This window comes from Coregonus clupeaformis, chromosome 30, assembly GCF_020615455.1.
Source record: "Coregonus clupeaformis isolate EN_2021a chromosome 30, ASM2061545v1, whole genome shotgun sequence".
Classification (NCBI taxonomy): Eukaryota; Metazoa; Chordata; class Actinopteri; order Salmoniformes; family Salmonidae; genus Coregonus; species Coregonus clupeaformis.
Genome location: NC_059221.1, coordinates 44,571,210 through 44,592,213, shown reverse-complemented (window position 1 = coordinate 44,592,213; position 21,004 = coordinate 44,571,210). Strand labels below are relative to the sequence as shown.

Here is a 21,004-nt window from a genome sequence, read left to right as displayed (position 1 = left end):
GTAGTGGTTTCTTTGCAGAAATTCGACCATGAAGGCCTGATTCACACAGTCCCCTCTGAACAGTTGATGTTGAGATGTGTCTGTTACTTTGAACTCTGTGAAGCATTTATTTGGGCTGCAATTTCTGAGGCTGGTAACTCTAATGAACTTATCCTCTGCAGCAGAGGTAACTGTGGGTCTTCCATTCCTGTTGCGGTCCTCATGAGAGCCAGTTTCATCATAGCGCTTGATGGTTTTTGCGACTGCACTTGAAGAAACTTTCAAAGTTCTTGAAATGTTCCGTATTAACTGACCTTCATGTCTTAAAGTAATAACGGACTGTCGTTTCTCTTTGCTTATTTGAGCTGTTCTTGCCATAATATGGACTTGGTATTTTACAAAATAGGGCTATCTTCTGTATACCCCCCTACCTTGTCACAACACAACTGATTGGCTCAAACGCATTAAGAAGGAAAGAAATTCCACAAATTAACTTTGAAGAAAGCACACCTGTTAATTGAAATGCATTCCAGGTGACTACCTCATGAAGCTGGTTGAGAGAATGCCAAGAGTGTGCAAAGTTGTCATCAAGGCAAGGGGTGGCTATTTGAAAAATCTCATATAAAATATATTTTGATTTGTTTAACACTTATTTGGTTACTACATGATTCCATATGTGTTATTTCATAGTTTTGATGTCTTCACTATTATTCTACAATGTAAAAATAAAGAAAAACCCTGGAATGAGTAGGTGTGTCCACATTTTTGACTGGTACTGTATTTAAACAGTCACATGCTACTACATCTCTCTCACACACACACACACACACACACACACACACACACACAAAAGACAGCCCTTTCTCGTACCACACTGTGACAGCATTACTCCTCTTCAACCCAGCATGAGTAATTCTGTCTGACACAACAACAGCCTGTTTAGACTAATAGGTGACTACATTTGCTACCATTTATTTTTACAAAATGTTGAAGAGAAACCCAGTTGAGCAATGTTTGCCCACTGGACTGCATTAATTTAAATTACTTTCACTTGTCTTACTCCATTAATGTGTCCCATTCTTGACCCTGGCAAAGTTTGCACACACTGCGTAGTCTGCGTATAGGATTGGCTAACAATTGTTATTGCATTTGAATTTGTAGGATTCCCGCTGGACAAGGCTGTGAGCTACGCCAAACTCCGAAACCCGCTGCTCATCAATGACCTGAACACACAGTACTACATACAGGACAGGTACAACCAGCGCCGGAGATGCATACTGTAGGGTTGTCATGACAACAGTATCATGGCAAGCTAATAAAACAAGAAGCAAACTTCATTTCATGAGGAAAACGGTCCTAATGTTGGAAACAAACAGACTTATTCTATCACCCAGAGTCACGTGTTTATTATCCAAGCAATAGGACAGAATATTTGCCATATTTGCCATGTATCGTGACAACCCTATCATACTGTATAGATGTGTGTAGTTATCACAGAGCCTCATGGTTAATACTGGGCTATTCTGGAGGGCTTATGTGGAATAAGGACAGTTTATGTGTTTTATATTGATGAAGTCATGACCGTATGATGTTGTATTGTTATTATAAATTCAAGAATTACTGGTGGTGGTGTGTGACCAGCATTGGTGGCACTGGTGTCACATGGTGATTTGTGCGATCTTAGATATACAGCGTTGACGTTAAGTGAGATGGCTGACTATCTCTCTGTTGAATGCTGAATGTTGTGTGTTGTCTGTTTTGTAGGAGGGAGGTGTATCGTATCCTGCAGCAGGAAGGCATCGATCTACCCCGCTACGCTGTGCTGAACCGCGACCCAGATAAACCAGACGGTCAGTGTGCGCTCCCCAAAGGTCATGCGTTGGCGTTCCCATTAGGAATGGTCAATATTCTGTCCCTGTCGCCTCTACTGGTCCTATGCCTTTCTGGTCACTCTTAAACCCCAGTCAAATCACTTACTTGTATCCTTTTCACATTACTGAGCCAAGCCAAGCTGTACTGGAGTGGCCTGGTTATCCATCCACAGCATTTGCTAGAACTGTGTTAGAAAGGACAATGTGAAAAGAAAATAACTGAGCCAGTACAGTTCTTATCAGCCCTATAGTGGGAATCAGTCATTAGGTTCCAAGACAACTGGGCGTGTTCAGCAGGGCACAATGTTGTAGAACGTTATGATAGAAATGCATACACTGAGTGTATAAAACATTAAGAACACCTTCCTTATATTGAGTAGACCCCCCCCACCCAATTGACTCACTGTTTTGAATGTCCCAGACTTGACCCCTGTGCGTCTGACCCCTGTGCTTCTTAGGCAAGGAGTATTGACCCCTGTGCATCTTAGGCAGGGAGTATTGACCCCTGTGCTTCTTAGGCAGGGAGTATTGACCCCTGTGCTTCTTAGGGAGTGTGTATTGACCCCTGTGCTTCTTAGGTAGGGAGTATTGACCCCTGTGCTTCTTAGGCAGTGTGTATTGACCCCTGTGCTTCTTAGGCAGGGAGTATTGCTCACTACTTACATAGTGTTGAATTCTCCTCAGGAACTTCTACTATACAGTGGGGGAAAAAAGTATTTAGTCAGCCACCAATTGTGCAAGTTCTCCCACTTAAAAAGATGAGAGAGGCCTGTAATTTTCATCATAGGTACACGTCAACTATGACAGACAAATTGAGGAAAGAAAATCCAGAAAATCACATTGTAGGATTTTTTATGAATTTATTTGCAAATTATGGTGGAAAATAAGTATTTGGTCACCTACAAACAAGCAGGATTTCTGGCTCTCACAGACCTGTAACTTCTTCTTTAAGAGGCTCCTCTGTCCTCCACTCGTTACCTGTATTAATGGCACCTGTTTGAACTTGTTATCAGTATAAAAGACACCTGTCCACAACCTCAAACAGTCACACTCCAAACTCCACTATGGCCAAGACCAAAGAGCTGTCAAAGAACACCAGAAACAAAATTGTAGACATGCACCAGGCTGGGAAGACTGAATCTGCAATAGGTAAGCAGCTTGGTTTGAAGAAATCAACTGTGGGAGCAATTATTAGGAAATGGAAGACATACAAGACCACTGATAATCTCCCTCGATCTGGGGCTCCACGCAAGATCTCACCATGTGGGGTCAAAATGATCACAAGAACGGTGAGCAAAAATCCCAGAACCACACGGTGGGATCTAGTGAATGACCTGCAGAGAGCTGGGACCAAAGTAACAAAGCCTACCATCAGTAACACACTACGCCGCCAGGGACTCAAATCCTGCAGTGCAGACGTGTCCCCCTGCTTAAGCCAGTACATGTCCAGGCCCGTCTGAAGTTTGCTAGAGTGCATTTGGATGATCCAGAAGAGGATTGGGAGAATGTCATATGGTCAGATGAAACCAAAATAGAACTTTTTGGTAAAAACTCAACTCGTCGTGTTTGGAGGACAAAGAATGCTGAGTTGCATCCAAAGAACACCATACCTACTGTGAAGCATGGGGGTGGAAACATCATGCTTTGGGACTGTTATTCTGCAAAGGGACCAGGACGACTGATCCGTGTAAAGGAAAGAATGAATGGGGCCATGTATGTAAAAAAAATCCAGAAAATCACATTGTAGGATTTTTTATGAATTTATTTGCAAATTATTGTGGAAAATAAGTATTTGGTCAATAACAAAAGTTTCTCAATACTTTGTTATATACCCTTTGTTGGCAATGACACAGGTCAAACGTTTTCTGTAAGTCTTCACAAGGTTTTCACACACTGTTGCTGGTATTTTGGCCCATTCCTCCATGCAGATCTCCTCTAAAGCAGTGATGTTTTGGGGCTGTCGCTGGGCAACACGGACTTTCAACTCCCTCCAAAGATTTTCTATGGGGTTGAGATCTGGAGACTGGCTAGGCCACTCCAGGACCTTGAAATGCTTCTTACGAAGCCACTCCTTCGTTGCCCGGGCGGTGTGTTTGGGATCATTGTCATGCTGAAAGACCCAGCCACGTTTCATCTTCAATGCCCTTGCTGATGGAAGGAGGTTTTCACTCAAAATCTCACGATACATGGCCCCATTCATTCTTCACTTTACACGGATCAGTCGCCCTGGTCCCTTTGCAGAAAAACAGCCCTAAAGCATGATGTTTCCACCCCCATGCTTCACAGTAGGTATGGTGTTCTTTGGATGCAACTCAGCATTCTTTGTCCTCCAAACACGACGAGTTGAGTTTTTACCAAAAAGTTCTATTTTGGTTTCATCTGACCATATGACATTCTCCCAATCCTCTTCTGGATCATCCAAATGCACTCTAGCAAACTTCAGACGGGCCTGGACATGTACTGGCTTAAGCAGGGGGACACGTCTGGCACTGCAGGATTTGAGTCCCTGGCGGCGTAGTGTGTTACTGATGGTAGGCTTTGTTACTTTGGTCCCAGCTCTCTGCAGGTCATTCACTAGGTCCCACCGTGTGGTTCTGGGATTTTGCTCACCGTTCTTGTGATCATTTTGACCCCACAGGGTGAGATCTTGCGTGGAGCCCCAGATCGAGGGAGATTATCAGTGGTCTTGTATGTCTTCCATTTCCTAATAATTGCTCCCACAGTTGATTTCTTCAAACCAAGCTGCTTACCTATTGCAGATTCAGTCTTCCCAGCCTGGTGCATGTCTACAATTTTGTTTCTGGTGTCCTTTGACAGCTCTTTGGTCTTGGCCATAGTGGAGTTTGGAGTGTGACTGTTTGAGGTTGTGGACAGGTGTCTTTTATACTGATAACAAGTTCAAACAGGTGCCATTAATACAGGTAACGAGTGGAGGACAGAGGAGCCTCTTAAAGAAGAAGTTATAGGTCTGTGAGAGCCAGAAATCTTGCTTGTTTGTTGGTGACCAAATACTTATTTTCCACCATAATTTGCAAATAAATTCATAAAAAATCCTACAATGTGATTTTCTGGATTTTTTCTCCTCAATTTGTCTGTCATAGTTGACGTGTACCTATGATGAAAATTACAGGCCTCTCTCATCTTTTTAAGTGGGAGAACTTGCACAATTGGTGGCTGACTAAATACTTTTTTTCCCCACTGTATATCACATCGAACAAACATGCCTCTCTGACATGTAGAATAAGGAATCACGTAAGCTCTATTTCTGAAATATATTTCTGCAACGTTCCCCTATTCAACCTAGCCCAGATGTGATTATATGCTAGGTTTCCATCCAATTGGCGACGGATTTTCATGTGAATATTTAATCTGCATAAAAACAATATGCATGTTTTCCCACCAATGTTCTTGTTGCAGATAGAAAGCTGTGCCTTATGACGTAGTGCACATAAAAAAAACCGTTTGCAGTTAAATTCCCATGTATCGAATAAAAAAATACAAGTAAATGGGTTTCCATTTTCTGATCGCTTTGTCACAAAATAAATTACATTATATAGCGAATGTGCCCGCTCTGGACTTTGCACGTACGCTCTAGCCAACAGCTTACAGATACAGTGCGGGTATTTATTGGAAAGGAGCATTAAGCTCATCACCGTGCACTTTCACCACCCAGTGAAGGTCATCATAACTTATTTCATCTGTAGCCTAATAAACTGCATGCTTTCCCTAGTCGTAGCGGGAGGACCACATAACATATCATCGTGTGACTCCAAGTTTACTTTGATATGATGGTTATTATATATTTGCGCATAAAGGTGTTTCCACTGCCATTTCTCGCATAATACATTTTACAGACACACAAATATCCTACTTTGTCTAGCGAATCTTGTTTTGTCGACATTTGAAAAATGTACCAACAAATTAGCTGTTTCCATCAGGCCTGTGGTGACATATTTTATCCGACGTCTTCTTTACTCGGATGGAAACCTGGTTATAGTCAGAGAAACAATAAAACCACTTTCCAGTGAGGTCTCGGTTTTTCCCTGTTTTGGGTATAAACAAACGCCAGACAGACTTCTCAAGCCTTTTTCCGACATCCTCCCAAGGCAGTCAATCCAAGGCAGTATTGGCTTGCGTCCCAAATGGCACCCTATTCCCTTCATCCCTATGGGCTCTGGTCAAAAGTAGTGCACTGTATAGGGAATAGGGTGCCATTTGCGACGCTGACTTGGTTTACCCTGTGGTAAATATAGCAGTTAATGAGGAGCAGTTGTGAGTGACTGAGTGAGTGTGTCTTAGGGTCTGAGCATACTGTGATATATCTGAGTGCGGTGACGTGACTTGGAGGCCATCCATTTTCCCTTTTAATATCTCTGGTTGAACACAATCCCGCAAGGTAGAGTTCACTAAATGGGTTATGTCTTCCTCATCCCTGATGGGTGTGATGTCCGTAGAATAGCGACCTCAATTTACAGTTTAGAAGTCATGCTAGTAGGGACAGTAGATGTTACATCAAAATAGTCTAATGTTCAAACTTAGATGTCAAACAGTATCAAGGTTGTGGTCTAATGCTTCTAAAATGTTACAACCCTTTCTTAGTGAAGGTTAAGCTGTCAGTTAGTGTTTTCATGATGCAGTATCATGATACTTGAATTTCAATGGCAAAAAAAGAACCCGAAGCAGACTCAACTCAATGGTCCTTTAAGAACCTGCTTTATGTAAAATACTGTGTGCTGTAGCTTGAAGAGTAAATGCGTGACTCTGGGTGACCGGCTGTTTGTTTCTAACATTAGGACTCTGATTTCCTCAGGGAATTCAGTCTGCCAAATATTTAGTTTGCTTGCCATGATACTTTGAGAATGTTGATAAAACAACACTGCTCAGTGAATGAGGGCAGGGTTGTACGGACTGTCAAAGGTATTATAAGACGTAATTGTCCGTTTTTGAAACAGGGACACTCTATGTAATGTACAGGTTCAACTGGTTGAATCATACTGTTACTATTTACTGTTGAAAGGGCTGACCATTGTCTGAATATGACGATAAACTGACGATGAACTGACAATGTACCTGGTTCGTATTCACTACAAACCAAACGGAAGAAAATGGGCCGACGCGAAAAGGGCCAACCTGAACTTGTCCAATAAGAAACTACGTTTTGCTGTAAAACGTTTTCTGTTGCATAACATTTTGCTCCGGTGTGCACTACTAAATACAACCCTGTATTTGTGTCTTCCCCAGAGTGTAACCTGGTAGAGGGAGAAGACCATGTGGAGGTGAATGGGGAGGTTTTCCCTAAACCCTTCGTGGAGAAACCCGTCTGTGCTGAAGACCACAACGTCTACATCTACTACCCCACCTCAGCGGGAGGGGGAAGCCAGCGCCTCTTTAGAAAGGTCACATTTTGATCCGTAACACCTTAAAGAATGACCCCAATCCGTTGCTCTGTCTAACCCACATGGGAAGGGCCGTGGGGTAGCTTTTTGACCAGGCTTCTTTCTCCCTCAGCCTCCTCATAGCCATAATGGCACTTATTCTAAAGCACATTAAGGGTACTGAAATAGAAGGTGAAGCTACACCAGGCACTCACTCTGGCTGGGCTCGTCAACAAGGCAAGAACACGATGACATTAGGGCTGTGTTTACACTTGACATGCAACTTCTGCTATCAGATTACGAAGATCGCATTGAAAAGACAGGTGGTTGTGTGGTCAGATTGTGTTCAGATCTGGCTGACCCTCTTCAGGAGTTGGTCAGGGATGCATTGTGTGTGGATTTCTCCTCAGTCTGGACGCAATCAGGCTATAGAAAGCGCATACAGTGGGCGACGTCAGTCCACCCACAGGTCTCCAGAAATGGTGTGTTTTGGGAGCGAGAGGCAACTTTTTTTCATTAAACGTTGGAGGAATTGCGTTCTTAGCGTGTGAGGAACTTGTTTGCTGGCTTCTTAAAGGCTGGCTTATTTAGAAAACATATTTTGGGTTTGGATAGAGTTATGCTAACCTCTTTGCAATCCTTTTAACTTTGCTTGCTGGTTAGTTAGAGGTTAGCTACAGTAGTTGGCTACTGCCATCCAGTTGTTGTTGTGTTGTTATAAGATTTAGCCTGTTCCACCGTTTGAAGAATGCATACACGCATTTGAATATAAACCGCGGGAAAGGGCAATCCAGACGCAATGTGGACACAGTAGACACATTTAAATGTAGGTGTAGCATTCCATGATCAGAACTCTATGATCAGAATACAAAAGCTGCATGAACTGTCAAGTGTAGACCCAGCCTACTTTTTATCTAGGTTGCGTCCCAAATGGCACCCTATGCCCTATATAGTGCGATGCTTATGACCAGAGCCCTATGGGCCCCTGTAGTACACTACATAGGGGAGCAGGGTGCCATTTGGGATGTAGACCTCCTGTTCTGACAGAGGGAGGAGAACAACCATGACTATACTACAGCAGTGTTCTCAAACAAAGAAAAGGAACCTGTTAGTTTCTGATCGGACAGATGGTCCGGATACTTTAGACTTAACACCTGCTATGCTACTGCCAAGACGGTATAACACATAGATGATATAACTAAAGGTAAAGTAAAGATGAGGATAAGATCTTAAGATTAGTTTTTTGTGTCTTTAGTCATAACATTCTTAAAGGGAGACTTCAAGATTTTGGCAATGAAGCCCTTTATCTAGTTCCCTAGAGTCAGATGAACTCGTGGATAAAAAAAATGGATGTCTCTTGCGTGCAGTTTGAAGGAAATTGCTAACAAGAGTTAGCGCAATGACTGGAAGTCTATGGTAACTGCCAGCATGCTAGGGGGTTAGCGTTGTGTCGCAAAACTCTCTCTAACTTCCTTCATACTGGATGTAGAGACATAAAAATGGTATCCATGAGTTCATCTGACTCTGGGGCGGTAGATAAAGGGCTTAACATGTAGTAACCTGGCCCTCACAGTTGTATAAATACTGTCTGAACTGTGATACTTTCAGTCAACTATTATGTTTTCTATATCTAGCTATATTTTATCGGGCAGTTTCCCAGATACAGATGAAGCCTAGTCCTGGACTAAAAAGCAAGCACTTTTTAATCCAAGCATGTATTCACTAGGAACCAAACGGAACCAAACAGACGCGAATGGAACGAAACTGGGAGAGACCAACCTCTCGTTTTCGTTTCAAAACGTTATCCAAAATGTTTTGCTACGGTGTGCAACTAATGAATTGACCCCAGGACTAGGCTTCATCTGTATTTGGGAAATTGGCCCTATATGTTCCATATTCTATATGTATGTGGTTAACTGTACACACCAGTTGCCTGATTATGACAACCGCTAGGCCTACCTCCTGCTCTATTAACAGGCTCTGAGGTGAAACATCATCTAGGTACAGATCTAGGATCAACTTCCCCTCTCCCAATCCTAACCGTAACCATTAGTGGGAGAAATGCAAAACTGATCCAATATCAGCGTCTAGGGGCAACTTCACCCTACAATATTAATATATGGTCCTCCAAATATTCAACAGCTCATTGAAATTCTAGTTGCCTCCTAGTCTGTTTATTCAGTGTGATCTTACCTCATGTTCTCAGAGGGCTTTCTGGACTGTTTTTAACCTGTCATAAAATGGGCCAATGTATTTTTTTGTCAGGTTTTATTACCATTCGATCCCAATAGCTGATTTTATCACAAGCGTTATTAGCATCCCTCTCAATCCCAGTCGACTGCAGTAAGCTGCTGTAAGTGTTCATGCAACAACCGTTCTTCCTCTTAAATGGAATAGATCATAAGCGATGTTCAACACTGCATACTGTGTACCTATGAATGAACCCTAGTCTCTTTGACTCTGGTTACAGTTGAGTAGGATGGTGGACGTTCAGTCAGTCCTAATGTAATCCTATCATTTGAAGAGCAGTGTTTCCCAAGTGTTTAGTCTACTGGGCATCTACTGGTGCACGGTTTTATTCTGAGTTGTAGAACGATTGGTCGGTTGTTTAGTTGGTGGTTCACACCAACAACTTTCGGTTGATCACAGAGCTAAAGGAGTTTGGGAAGCACTGCTGTAGAGAACAGTAGAGAGTTAGTACATAGTTCTCTCAGTTCTAACGCTGTTGCCTCTCTGTCCTGTAGATCGGGAGCCGGAGCAGTGTGTACTCACCAGAGAGCAACGTGAGGAAGACTGGCTCCTACATCTACGAAGAGTTCATGCCAACGGATGGCACGGACGTTAAGGTGTGTGTGTGTGTGTGTTTGTCAGTCTGTCTGTATTTCTGTTTATCTGACTGTATCTATGCATGTTTGTTTGTGTGTGTCTTATGTGAGTGCACAGACACCCACATGTGTGTTTATCTTGTGTGTGTGTTGCCTGTGTCCCTGCACCTCTTGGTGTATTAAATCTCTCCGTGTGTGTGTGTCCTCAGGTGTATACGGTGGGGCCTGACTATGCCCACGCTGAGGCCCGGAAGTCTCCTGCCCTGGACGGGAAGGTGGAGAGAGACAGCGAGGGGAAGGAGATCCGCTACCCCGTCATGCTCACCGCCATGGAGAAACTGGTGGCCCGCAAGGTCTGCCTGGCATTCAAGGTCAGTTATGCCTCAGTTGGTTGCAGCATGGTGCTGGTAACACCAAGGTTGTGGGTTCGATTCCCACATGGTGCTGACTAGCCGATAGGTGTGAACTGTTTGCTGCTCTGGATAAAATCTACACCAGGTGCCTCTGGGTAGGGGCTACGGGTCGATTTGGAATTGTCATTGATTTTCCTCTCTTCTATTTGATGAGCCGGTACACAGTGCAGACCTGGGTTCAAATACTATTTTAGATACCCTAGCTGTGCTTGATTGTGCTTGCCTGTTGCAATGGAAACAATAGAAAAGTCCCAAAAGTAGAAACCCCACCCACCTAGCACCCCAGGCAGGCTAAAGCAAGGACTTAAACTATTTGAACCCAGGTCTGACTCACTGTAGCTCCAGGCAGGCTGTTGAGTGCACAATCAAGCTGATCGATCACTTTGATAAGTGAAGTGACAAGAGAAAACAGAACGGAGGCTGTGGGTGTGTGTGTCAAAGACTAAGGTCATATAAAGGAGAATCAACAAACACAAACTCAAGAAGTAAATCTTCCCCCTCTTCCCCTGATCGATATTCTCCATAATACCACCCCCAATTACACTGCATGTCATCCCTATCTGACTCAGACTCTTTTTCCTGCTGCAGCAAACCGTGTGTGGCTTTGACCTTCTCCGAGCCAACGGTCACTCCTACGTCTGCGACGTCAACGGCTTCAGCTTCGTCAAGAACTCCATGAAGTACTACGACGACTGTGCCAAGATCCTGGGGTACGATGTGCCAGAGGGCTGTTTCGGTCATATTGTATTTTCGTAGGGTTACATTATGCCAGGGTATGCCAGTTCTGACTCCTGGTCCAAGAGGGGGGACATAGTGTTCTGACTCCTGGTCCAAGAGGGGGGACATAGTGTTCTGACTCCTGGTCCAAGAGGTGGGGCATAGTGTTCTGACTCCTGGTCCAAGAGGGGGGCATAGTGTTCTGACTCCTGGTCCAAGAGGGGGGGCATAGTGTTCTGACTCCTGGTCCAAGAGGGGGGCATAGTGTTCTGACTCCTGGTCCAAGAGGGGGGCATAGTGTTCTGACTCCTGGTCCAAGAGGTGGGGCATAGTGTTCTGACTCCTGGTCCAAGAGGGGGGCATAGTGTTCTGACTCCTGGTCCAAGAGGGGGGCATAGTGTTCTGACTCCTGGTCCAAGAGGGGGGCATAGTGTTCTGACTCCTGGTCCAAGAGGGAGGGCATAGTGTTCTGACTCCTGGTCCAAGAGGGGGGTGGGGGGGACATAGTGTTCTGACTCCTGGTCCAAGAGGGAGGGCATAGTGTTCTGACTCCTGGTCCAAGAGGGGGGCATAGTGTTCTGCTCCTGGGGGCATAGTGTTCTGACTCCTGGTCCAAGAGGGAGGGCATAGTGTTCTGACTCCTGGTCCAAGAGGGGGGGCATAGTGTTCTGACTCCTGGTCCAAGAGGGAGGGCATAGTGTTCTGACTCCTGGTCCAAGAGGGGGGGCATAGTGTTCTGACTCCTGGTCCAAGAGGGGGGACATAGTGTTCTGACTCCTGGTCCAAGAGGGGGGGGCATAGTGTTCTGACTCCTGGTCCAAGAGGTGGGGCATAGTGTTCTGACTCCTGGTCCAAGAGGGGCAGACTTCAGTTTGCAGACTTCAGTTCCACCCCTGCTGTAGTTGATTAGACTAATTGTGGTCTTTGTTGAAGACTGGTTATTTGAGTTTAGTGCTGGGTTGTAACAAAAACGTGCACATACTGTCTGGCACCCTCCAGTATCAAGATTGGCCACCCCCCTTCTGTAAGCCCATAACAACTAGTCCAGTTCAGCACAAACTGATTAAAGGTAACCTAGGGCTTTGTTTGGGACAGCTGATCCTGAATCATTTCAAGGGTTTGAATCAAGGGTATGAATACTAACCGGATTCATACCCTACATTTTAGTCATTTAGCAGATGCTTTTATCCAGAGCGACATACAGTTAGTGCATTCATCTTAAGATATCTAGGTGGGACAACCACATATCTCAGTCAGAGTAAGTACATTTTTCCTCATTAAAGTAACTATCATCAAAGTCAGTGCTGGTAGGGGAAAGAAATTGTACTTTATATTACTTACTATTGTCATTATCTCACTAGTTACATGGAAGCTATGTATCTGTCAGAAGATCCAGATGTTGGTAAATGTCCATGTTGACAGTATGTTAACCGTAGAAATAGAATGTATTTCTATGATGGTAACTATGTTTCCTTGTCCTCTGCAGTAATATAGTGATGAGGGAGCTGGCGCCTCAGTTCCAGATCCCCTGGTCCATCCCTACTGAGGCTGAGGACATCCCCATCGTTCCCACCACGTCTGGCACCATGTGAGTCTCTCTCTCTCACACACACACACACACACACACACACACACACACACACACACAGAGACCGACACTAGTATGTTAGTGCATATGATCGGAAATACTTTGCTAAGACAGACTTGTAGATGCAAAAACTTTGAGGTAGACAAATGTACACTCATACAGCTTTACTGTAGCCACAATGTCAAAACCACTGCTGTCTCATAGATAACAGGCTTCACTGTGAAGGTTCTGCTTATTTAGACATGCCAGTGATGGGGTAAAGGTCATTACCCAATCTGCCATTGTTCACTCATATTCCTTTACTGTCACATTCCCTCCAATCAGGATGGAGTTACGCTGTGTCATCGCAATAATCCGCCACGGAGACCGAACTCCTAAGCAGAAGATGAAGATGGAAGTGCGGAATCCAATGTGAGTTCTTTGGTAACCATGCATGTAAAGCCTAGGTGTAATGCCTTGGAAGTCATGAGCGTAAAAAAAACAACCTTTATTGTGTCTTTAAATCGTGTCATAATAATCCTGACCAATTACCAGCCATTAAGCTTCATGACATCCACTGTTCCATGACGACTCGTCAGGTAGCCTAGTTGTTAAGAGCATTGGGCCAGTAACCGAAAGGTCGCTGGGTCGAACCCCGAGCCAACTAGATGAAAAATCTGTCGATGTGCCCTTGAGCAAGGCACTTAACCCTAATTGCTCCTGTAAGTCGTTCTGGATAAGAGCATCTGCTAAATAACTCAAATGTAAATATACAAAATAAGTGTATTAGCTCAAACAATCTCCTTTGATCTGATCTCTTATTTATTTGTTTATAAATTTGGTATAAAAAACAATATCTCTCCTCAACAGGTTTTTTGATTTGTTTGACAAATACGGAGGTTACAAGACAGGGAAATTGAAGCTGAAGAAGCCCAAACAACTGCAGGTAACTATATAGAAGGAGCGACCACCAAGGCCACACGAGAAGAGAGCTTTAGAATTTACTGTTTAATATCAACGTTTCAGCACAGAGGCCTTTCTCTCTGGAGTCTTGGGAAAGGCCTCTACTGAAACGTTGATATTATACAAATGATATCCTCTCTTGTTTCTTCTATAGTATGTAGCCGTTTAGGGGATATACTTCACTGTTGATCTTTGTTATTTTACCCACTTTAGCCAACTAATAAATCAATTCCAGTCATGTTTGTGTGAATCACATTTGACACGGGTGATTTTACTGAACTTTTAACTGTACATGTGTTTTGTGTTAACCACAAGACTGTGAAAAGAATGTCCTCCTTGGAGGAGGACAATACGCATGGAAAGTGGATTAGTGTACGTCACATTTTGGTAAAATGTAAACACAACTGTGGCCACCTCGTCATTTTTGGAGACGTTACGGTAGCTAGCAAAAGAGTGTAGGAGGGATTGCTAACTAACTGTAAATAACTTATGGTTAACTTACTTACAGATGTGGGTTAGATATATTGGGAATTACTCACACATGATTCACCATTTCTTCTCATCTGAAATTGAAAACTTTGTTTATGTGTGTGTGTGTTTGAATAACAACTGCATAGGACCAAGAATAATATTTTTGTTGTTGAGATTTTTCACTTAATTTGACTGCATCTGTACTTAGTAAGATATAACTAACTTGGCAAAATGTGGGGTGAAAGAATTAACTTACTTACAGTTAGTTAGCTACCCCACCGCTCTTTGATCACAAACGTATCAATTCCTGTGTTTAGAGGGCCAAAGCTGTGTGTAGGAATCCCATTTGACACAACTAATTTCAACTGTCCATTTGTTTGTTTAAACCACAAGACAGTTAAAAGCTTAGTCATTTTGTCCATCTCCTTTGTGTGGTTAGGAGGTGCTGGACATAGCTCGGCAACTGTTGCTAGAACTGGGTGATGGAAGAGAAGACTGCGAGATCGAAGAGAAGAAATCCAAACTGGAGCAGCTGAAGACCGTTCTGGAGATGTGAGTGACGTGTTTAACTAGGCCAACCTGTTATTAGGCACACAATCTCACCTGGGGCTTCTTGACTTTCTGGGCCGTCGTGGTTCTATCGAAATCATCAGAACTAGATTGCCGAAAAATATGAACCGGACAAAGCACATCATGTCTGTGCGATCCACAAAGCTGTAAAGTAACTCTTAGACATTTGAAAGATTGTTTGAGGAAGAGTGAATCAGTTCCCTTTGAACTAGATGCTTTTCCTAAAATGTGCAAGTTTTATGATGATGAAACATGATGATGAAACATGATCTACAAGCAGCCAGAACAAAGTTGAGGCTGTTTACATTTTTTTTGCATGACTGACTGGTTCTGCATTCGACAACACTATCATTGCGTAGTCCCTGATTTCCAGGCACGTTTTGGCTAGCTAGACAATGACAAGTTGGCTGAAGCAGAAACAGACTGACACCCAGGCTATTCAATGCATGATTGACTGGACATTGGGACAGTCATAACAAATGGTCCTCCCTTTTTCCTATTCCTGTCTTTTCCAGGTATGGCCACTTTTCCGGGATCAACCGAAAAGTGCAGATCACCTACCTGCCCCATGGGCAGCCCAAAACATCCAGCGAGGAGGAAGGTATGGAGAAAACCGAGGGAAACATTTCACATCTACTACTTTCATAAGGGGGTAGTTTTCCCCAAGCCACCAGCACCACGTACTTTAGCTTATGTCTGAGTTGCATTTGTAGAAAGTGTTCTACTGTAAAACATCCATTACATGCCAAGCCTCCAGCAAGCATCTGTAGCTTATGGTTGCCAGATATCACATGACATTCTAGCAAATAAACACTGGTCTCTAGTAAGAGCTGGGTATCAGTTTATCCTCACATGAACACATCAAATAGCCACTCTGCTCCAGTTCATAGTCATAGTTTCTCTATCTAGCACTAGATGTTTGAGCCCTGCATGTCAAACACACAGTCGGTATTGCCAATTAGTGAGTTTTATCACAGAGTGGTAGCTAGGCCATCTGTAGTTACTTTTGTGGAATCTTTCTCCATTTGTAACAAATGCTTTGTGCTAAATGGAACAAAAGTGTTGTCATTTCAAACTGGGCTATCAGTGATAGGAATTGTATTAAATGCCTGAGTCCAATACGTACTGGTCTCCAACCAAACTCAACTTCACACACAGTTAAAGCCAGCCTGGGCATTCAATTTAGGTTTTACAATACGAAGGATTGAATTGATTGCTAGTTAAGCTGATGTGGTGTTCAACAGACACACGTAAGGAGTGCCCTTCTCTGCTACTGGTGTTGAAGTGGGGAGGGGAGCTGACCCCGGCAGGCAGGGTACAGGCTGAAGAGCTGGGCAGGGCCTTCCGCTGCATGTACCCGGGAGGACAAGGTGACACACACACACGCACCAAAACACTGTTGCCAACTCTGTTCACTGAAAAAAACATCTGACCATTGTCTGTCGTTCTAGGAGACTACGCTGGGTTCCCTGGGTGCGGGTTGCTACGGTTACACAGCACCTACCGACACGACCTCAAGATCTACGCGTCTGACGAGGGCAGAGTGCAGATGACCGCCGCAGCTTTCGCCAAGGTAACCACTAGGCGTCACATGGGTCCGAGGTCAGAGGTCACAGCTGTTTGTGTGTGTACATGTGTTTATCTGCGTGTTTGCCTGGCAGGGTCTGCTGGCGTTAGAGGGAGAGTTGACGCCCATCCTTGTGCAGATGGTGAAGAGTGCCAACATGAACGGCCTGCTGGACAACGACAGCGACTCGCTCAGCGGCTGCCAGCACCGCGTCAAGGCCCGTCTCCACGAGATCATGCAGAAAGACCAGGAGTTCACCGAGGAGGACTACGATAGGGTAATTGATTTCAATGAATTCCTGCTCAGCCAATCACCAAGTGCAACCGACCTGGGTAGTGTTCAGGGCACACCGTAGCAGAACTTTGTGCAATGGAAAAGGAAAACAAGCTAGTAGATAGTACCTGCCCATTCGATCTGCTTCGGGACGTTTTCATCGGTTTTGTGCCTCATGAATACGACCCAGGTATCAAACACAAGTCGTCTGTGTGCCCTAGCCTAGGCATTAGCTTGGGGAGCTAACATGAGTCTTATCAGGAAAGCATAGGTAGTTCACCATACTACCTCCATTACACACGCAAGCTGTAAAGAAAAGAGGTTAGAGTGAAAAAGAAATGGGCATTGTTACAATGTTCAGTAAATCTAGCCTCCGGAAGGGCTTAATCCTAATGAGGTTTGCAAACAGAACAAGCTCTCTTTTTCCACCAATCCTTTCTGAAGCTTTTAGTTTCCTCCTCATCCTTTCTAATGAGTCTTACTGAATGGTAAAAGACATGCTAGGCTAAGTCAAACTGATGCTAGGCTAAGTCAAACTGATGCTAGGCTAAGTCAAACTGATGCTAGGCTAAGTCAAACTGATGCTAGGCTAAGTCAAACTGATGCTAGGCTAAGTCAAACTGATGCTAGGCTAAGTCAAACTGATGCTAGGCTAAGTCAAACTGATGCTAGGCTAAGTCAAACTGATGCTAGGCTAAGTCAAACTTATGCTAGGCTAAGTCAAACTGAAGCTAGGTTAAGTCACACTGAAGCTAGGCAAAATCAATAGTGGTGTGTAGAGACTAGTGATTGCTTCAGGAGGATGGAAATTGTTCTGCTCTGTTATTGCACTGCACTTTGATCATTCTGGGCTCTGTAATTGGTTGTAATGAAAGCAAATAGGATTTAGATGTTTTAAGCTGTTCATTATTGCATAATGTTCTTTGTTCTTCAGCGAGTAATGTGTGTGTGTTTGTGTCCATCCAGCTGGCCCCTACAGGTGCAGCCTCTGTGGTTAACTCTATGAGGATTGTGGAGAACCCTGTGATGACATGCGACCAGGTCTACACACTCATCCAGAGCCTCACCTCCCAGATACGCAAGAGACTAGAGGACCCCAAATCTGCAGGTACACCCTTTGTTAACATAGCATAGCACTGTGATTGTGTTATTTCAGCTCGGTGCAATGTACAGCACAAGGCGAGGTGGATCTGTACCAATCCCAGACTACTGTGTTTCTCCTACCTCTCCGCTACTTCCTCTCCTCTTTTCCTCCCTCCATCCTCCTTCTCATCATCTCATTTTATTCCTTTCCCTCCTCCTGACCCCTGACCCCCAGACCTGCAGCTGTACCACAGTGAGACTCTGGAGCTGATGCTGCAGCGCTGGTCCAAGCTGGAGCGGGACTTCCGGATGAAGAGCGGCCGCTACGACATCAGCAAGATCCCGGACATCTATGACTGTGTGAAGTACGACGTGCAGCACAACGCCACGCTGGGCCTGGAGGACACGCTGGAGCTGTTCAGGCTGTCCCGAGCCCTCGCCGACATCATCATACCACAGGTGAGGGAGGGCGGTAAGGAGGGGTGGATGGATGGAATGGTGAGTGGATGGGTGGATGGATGGTTGTTTTGGAGGGATGGATGGATACTCTGGAGCTGTTCAGGTTGTCACACATCCTCACTGATATCATCAAACCACAGATGAGGGAGGAAGGGAGGGTTGGGTGGGTCAGTTGCGTAAGCGATAGATGGATACTCTGGAACTCCACAGGGTGTCACAAGCTCTGGCTGACATCCTCATACCTAGTGTTGATGGACACCAGTCACTGTTTAGATGCTCTCAGACTTTGTATATTGCAATGCTCTGACCCCTGTGCGTCTTAGGCAGCGAGTATTGCTCACGACTTGTGTATTCTCCTCAGGAATACGGCATTAATAAAGTGGAGAAGCTGGACATAGCATACGCCTACTGCCTACCTCTGGTCAAGAAGATCCAGCTGGACCTCCAGAGGACCCACGAGGATGAGTCGGTCAACAAACTCCATCCATTGTGAGTCTTGACCCACAGGCATACAATAGTCAAGTTGCACCTGGACGCTGATTTAAGGTCTGATCCTAGATCTAAAGGCAACTGCAACGTGAAGTTGTAGCTCAGTCAATTATGTCCCAATATGTCTTTGTTTGCAGGGTCCATCATGTTTGATGGCAACTTAAATAAAAATAATAAAACATGTTTTCTCTGGCGACTCAGGTACTCTCGAGGAGTGATGTCACCAGGTCGCCACGTCCGGACGCGTCTTTACTTCACCAGCGAGAGTCACGTCCACTCTCTACTCAGCACCTTCCGCTACGGAGGCCTGCTCGACGTAAGTACACAACTACCACAGAAGAACTACGGTTTCCTAGAACTACATTTCCCAGAATGACTGCTACAGAACTACATTACCCAGAACTACAGTCTATCCAATAATTGGTGTGTGTGTTACAGGAGGAGAAGGACCAGCAGTGGAAGCGGGCGATGGACTACCTTGGTGCCGTTTCTGAACTCAACTACATGACCCAGATAGTTATCATGCTGTATGAGGACAACAACAAGGTAGTGGTGTGTGTGTGTGTGTGTGTTTCTGTAGTGAGTGTGTAGGGGTGTGTGTGTTTCCCTTTCTTTCACTAACCCCTCTTTGTGCTGTCCCTCAGGACCCGTCGTCAGAGGAGCGTTTTCATGTGGAGCTTCACTTCAGCCCTGGGGTCAAAGGTTGCGAGGAGGAGGAGAATGCACCAATGGGCTTCGGCTTCCGTCCCGCCTCCGCAGAGGTAACAGTGTTTAATGTCTGGTCCTAATGTTAATCTAATAGGATGTTTTCACATTGAAATTCACTACCCTGGTTTGGTTAAATGAAGCATTTCTGAGAATTCTACAAAATATATTTTGCTTTTACAAGATCTGAAAATAACCGTTTCACAGTGCAATTTGCAAGATGCACATTCTACATGACTACATGACAAAAGTTTAACGCTACTCGGGCTGCCGTGTCACAAAGCCTGGTACTCTGGTCCTGGATCTTGAACCCACCACTCGGGCAGGTCCAGGATTCGTTTCAGCCAAGGTTTGCGTTTCACACATGCTTTATAGCGTGGATCAGGGTACCAAACTATCCAGCATCCGGATCATACAGGGAAATATGAAAGCGCCCATAGTGGTACATCAATGCCCTTTGTGGGTACGGTATATTGTGTCATTGTGTTTTTATAGATATAAATGTGTTATGTGCGCGAGCGCGCTTTCGTTTTCACAATGTCTGTGCTTAGTCTGTGGCACCCTCTTTCTCGGTTCAGAATGATCAGAAACAGACAGACCCTGGCAGCTTGGAGGATCTATCACGTGACTGAGCCCGACCGGGCCGTACCGCTCTCTGAGCCAATGGGCATCCACCGGAGATCCCCTCTGATTCACAACCGCAAGACTGGGTCTATGGAGGTAAAATCACACACACACACTCTTCTATTGTCAATAGAGCCAGAGGTAGTAGTAGGACTAGTTGTAATACTAGTAGTAGTAGCAGCAGGAGTAGTACTAGCAGTAGTAGTTGTAATACTAGCAGTACTAGTTGTAATACTAGTAGTAGTAGTAGCAATAGTGAAAGATGAGACAAGGAGTGCAAGCATCTTTAGACTATTGATATTCAATGTAAGACTTTTGTGTTCCCTGAGTTAGGATCCGGCCATAAGCCAGGGCTGTCCTGCTGTGTTGTTGTTGCTCTGAGTTCCTTGTCTGTCTGACAGAGGTCACATGTGGTCCTTCAGTCTGGCAGCCAGTGATGGGGATCTGTGTATGGCGTCAGACGCTCTGAATTAGCTCCTTACCATATGTGTGTGCCTGTGTGTGTGTGTCACCCCAGGTCCTGTCGGAGACGTCTTCATCCAAAGCAGGCAGCTACCGTCTCTTCCCCTCCTGCTCTCGCCAGTCCCCTGAGATGAAGCAGAGTGGTCTAGGTGGGTGTCTCCTTCCTCCCTGCTCCCTTACACGCGCTGATCTAGGATCAGTTCCCCTCCCCCAATCCTTAACCATTAGTGCAAAATGAACCTAAGAGCAGTGTCTAGGGGCAACTTTACCCTACTCCCTCCCTTACACTGTAGCTATGGAAACTGTGTTTACCCATATCACCCCAACTGTCATTAAAGTCTATAGTGGTAGAGGGAGAGGTGGCAATGGTGCTCTGTCACTGTCTATTTCTGATAGAAATCAACCTGGAGTTAGATACTGTATTATGGACTATACTAGAGGCCTAGCTAGGTACTAAGGACCATAATGGAGGCCTAGCTAGGTACTATGGACTATACTGGAGGCCTAGCTAGGTACTATGGACTATACTGGAGGCCTAGCTAGGTATTATGGACTATACTAGAGGCCTAGCTAGGTACTATGGACTATACT

At 44.7% G+C, this 21,004-nt stretch overlaps 1 protein-coding gene across 1 annotated transcript in view; it reads left to right on the top strand.

The window, feature by feature from the left end:
* ppip5k1a (diphosphoinositol pentakisphosphate kinase 1a) overlaps nucleotides 1-21,004 on the top strand; it is a 47,290-nt gene that overhangs the window by 6,415 nt on the left and 19,871 nt on the right. The window contains 23 exon segments of the mRNA XM_045209605.1: nucleotides 1,141-1,231; nucleotides 1,744-1,829; nucleotides 7,092-7,246; nucleotides 9,970-10,071; nucleotides 10,260-10,421; nucleotides 11,052-11,173; nucleotides 12,667-12,768; nucleotides 13,093-13,179; nucleotides 13,618-13,693; nucleotides 14,621-14,733; nucleotides 15,267-15,352; nucleotides 15,996-16,121; nucleotides 16,203-16,324; nucleotides 16,413-16,595; nucleotides 17,558-17,699; nucleotides 17,910-18,133; nucleotides 18,495-18,622; nucleotides 18,824-18,938; nucleotides 19,061-19,168; nucleotides 19,267-19,383; nucleotides 19,906-19,949; nucleotides 19,951-20,047; nucleotides 20,469-20,562. Coding sequence (XP_045065540.1) covers nucleotides 1,141-1,231; nucleotides 1,744-1,829; nucleotides 7,092-7,246; nucleotides 9,970-10,071; nucleotides 10,260-10,421; nucleotides 11,052-11,173; nucleotides 12,667-12,768; nucleotides 13,093-13,179; nucleotides 13,618-13,693; nucleotides 14,621-14,733; nucleotides 15,267-15,352; nucleotides 15,996-16,121; nucleotides 16,203-16,324; nucleotides 16,413-16,595; nucleotides 17,558-17,699; nucleotides 17,910-18,133; nucleotides 18,495-18,622; nucleotides 18,824-18,938; nucleotides 19,061-19,168; nucleotides 19,267-19,383; nucleotides 19,906-19,949; nucleotides 19,951-20,047; nucleotides 20,469-20,562 — 2,682 coding nt within the window.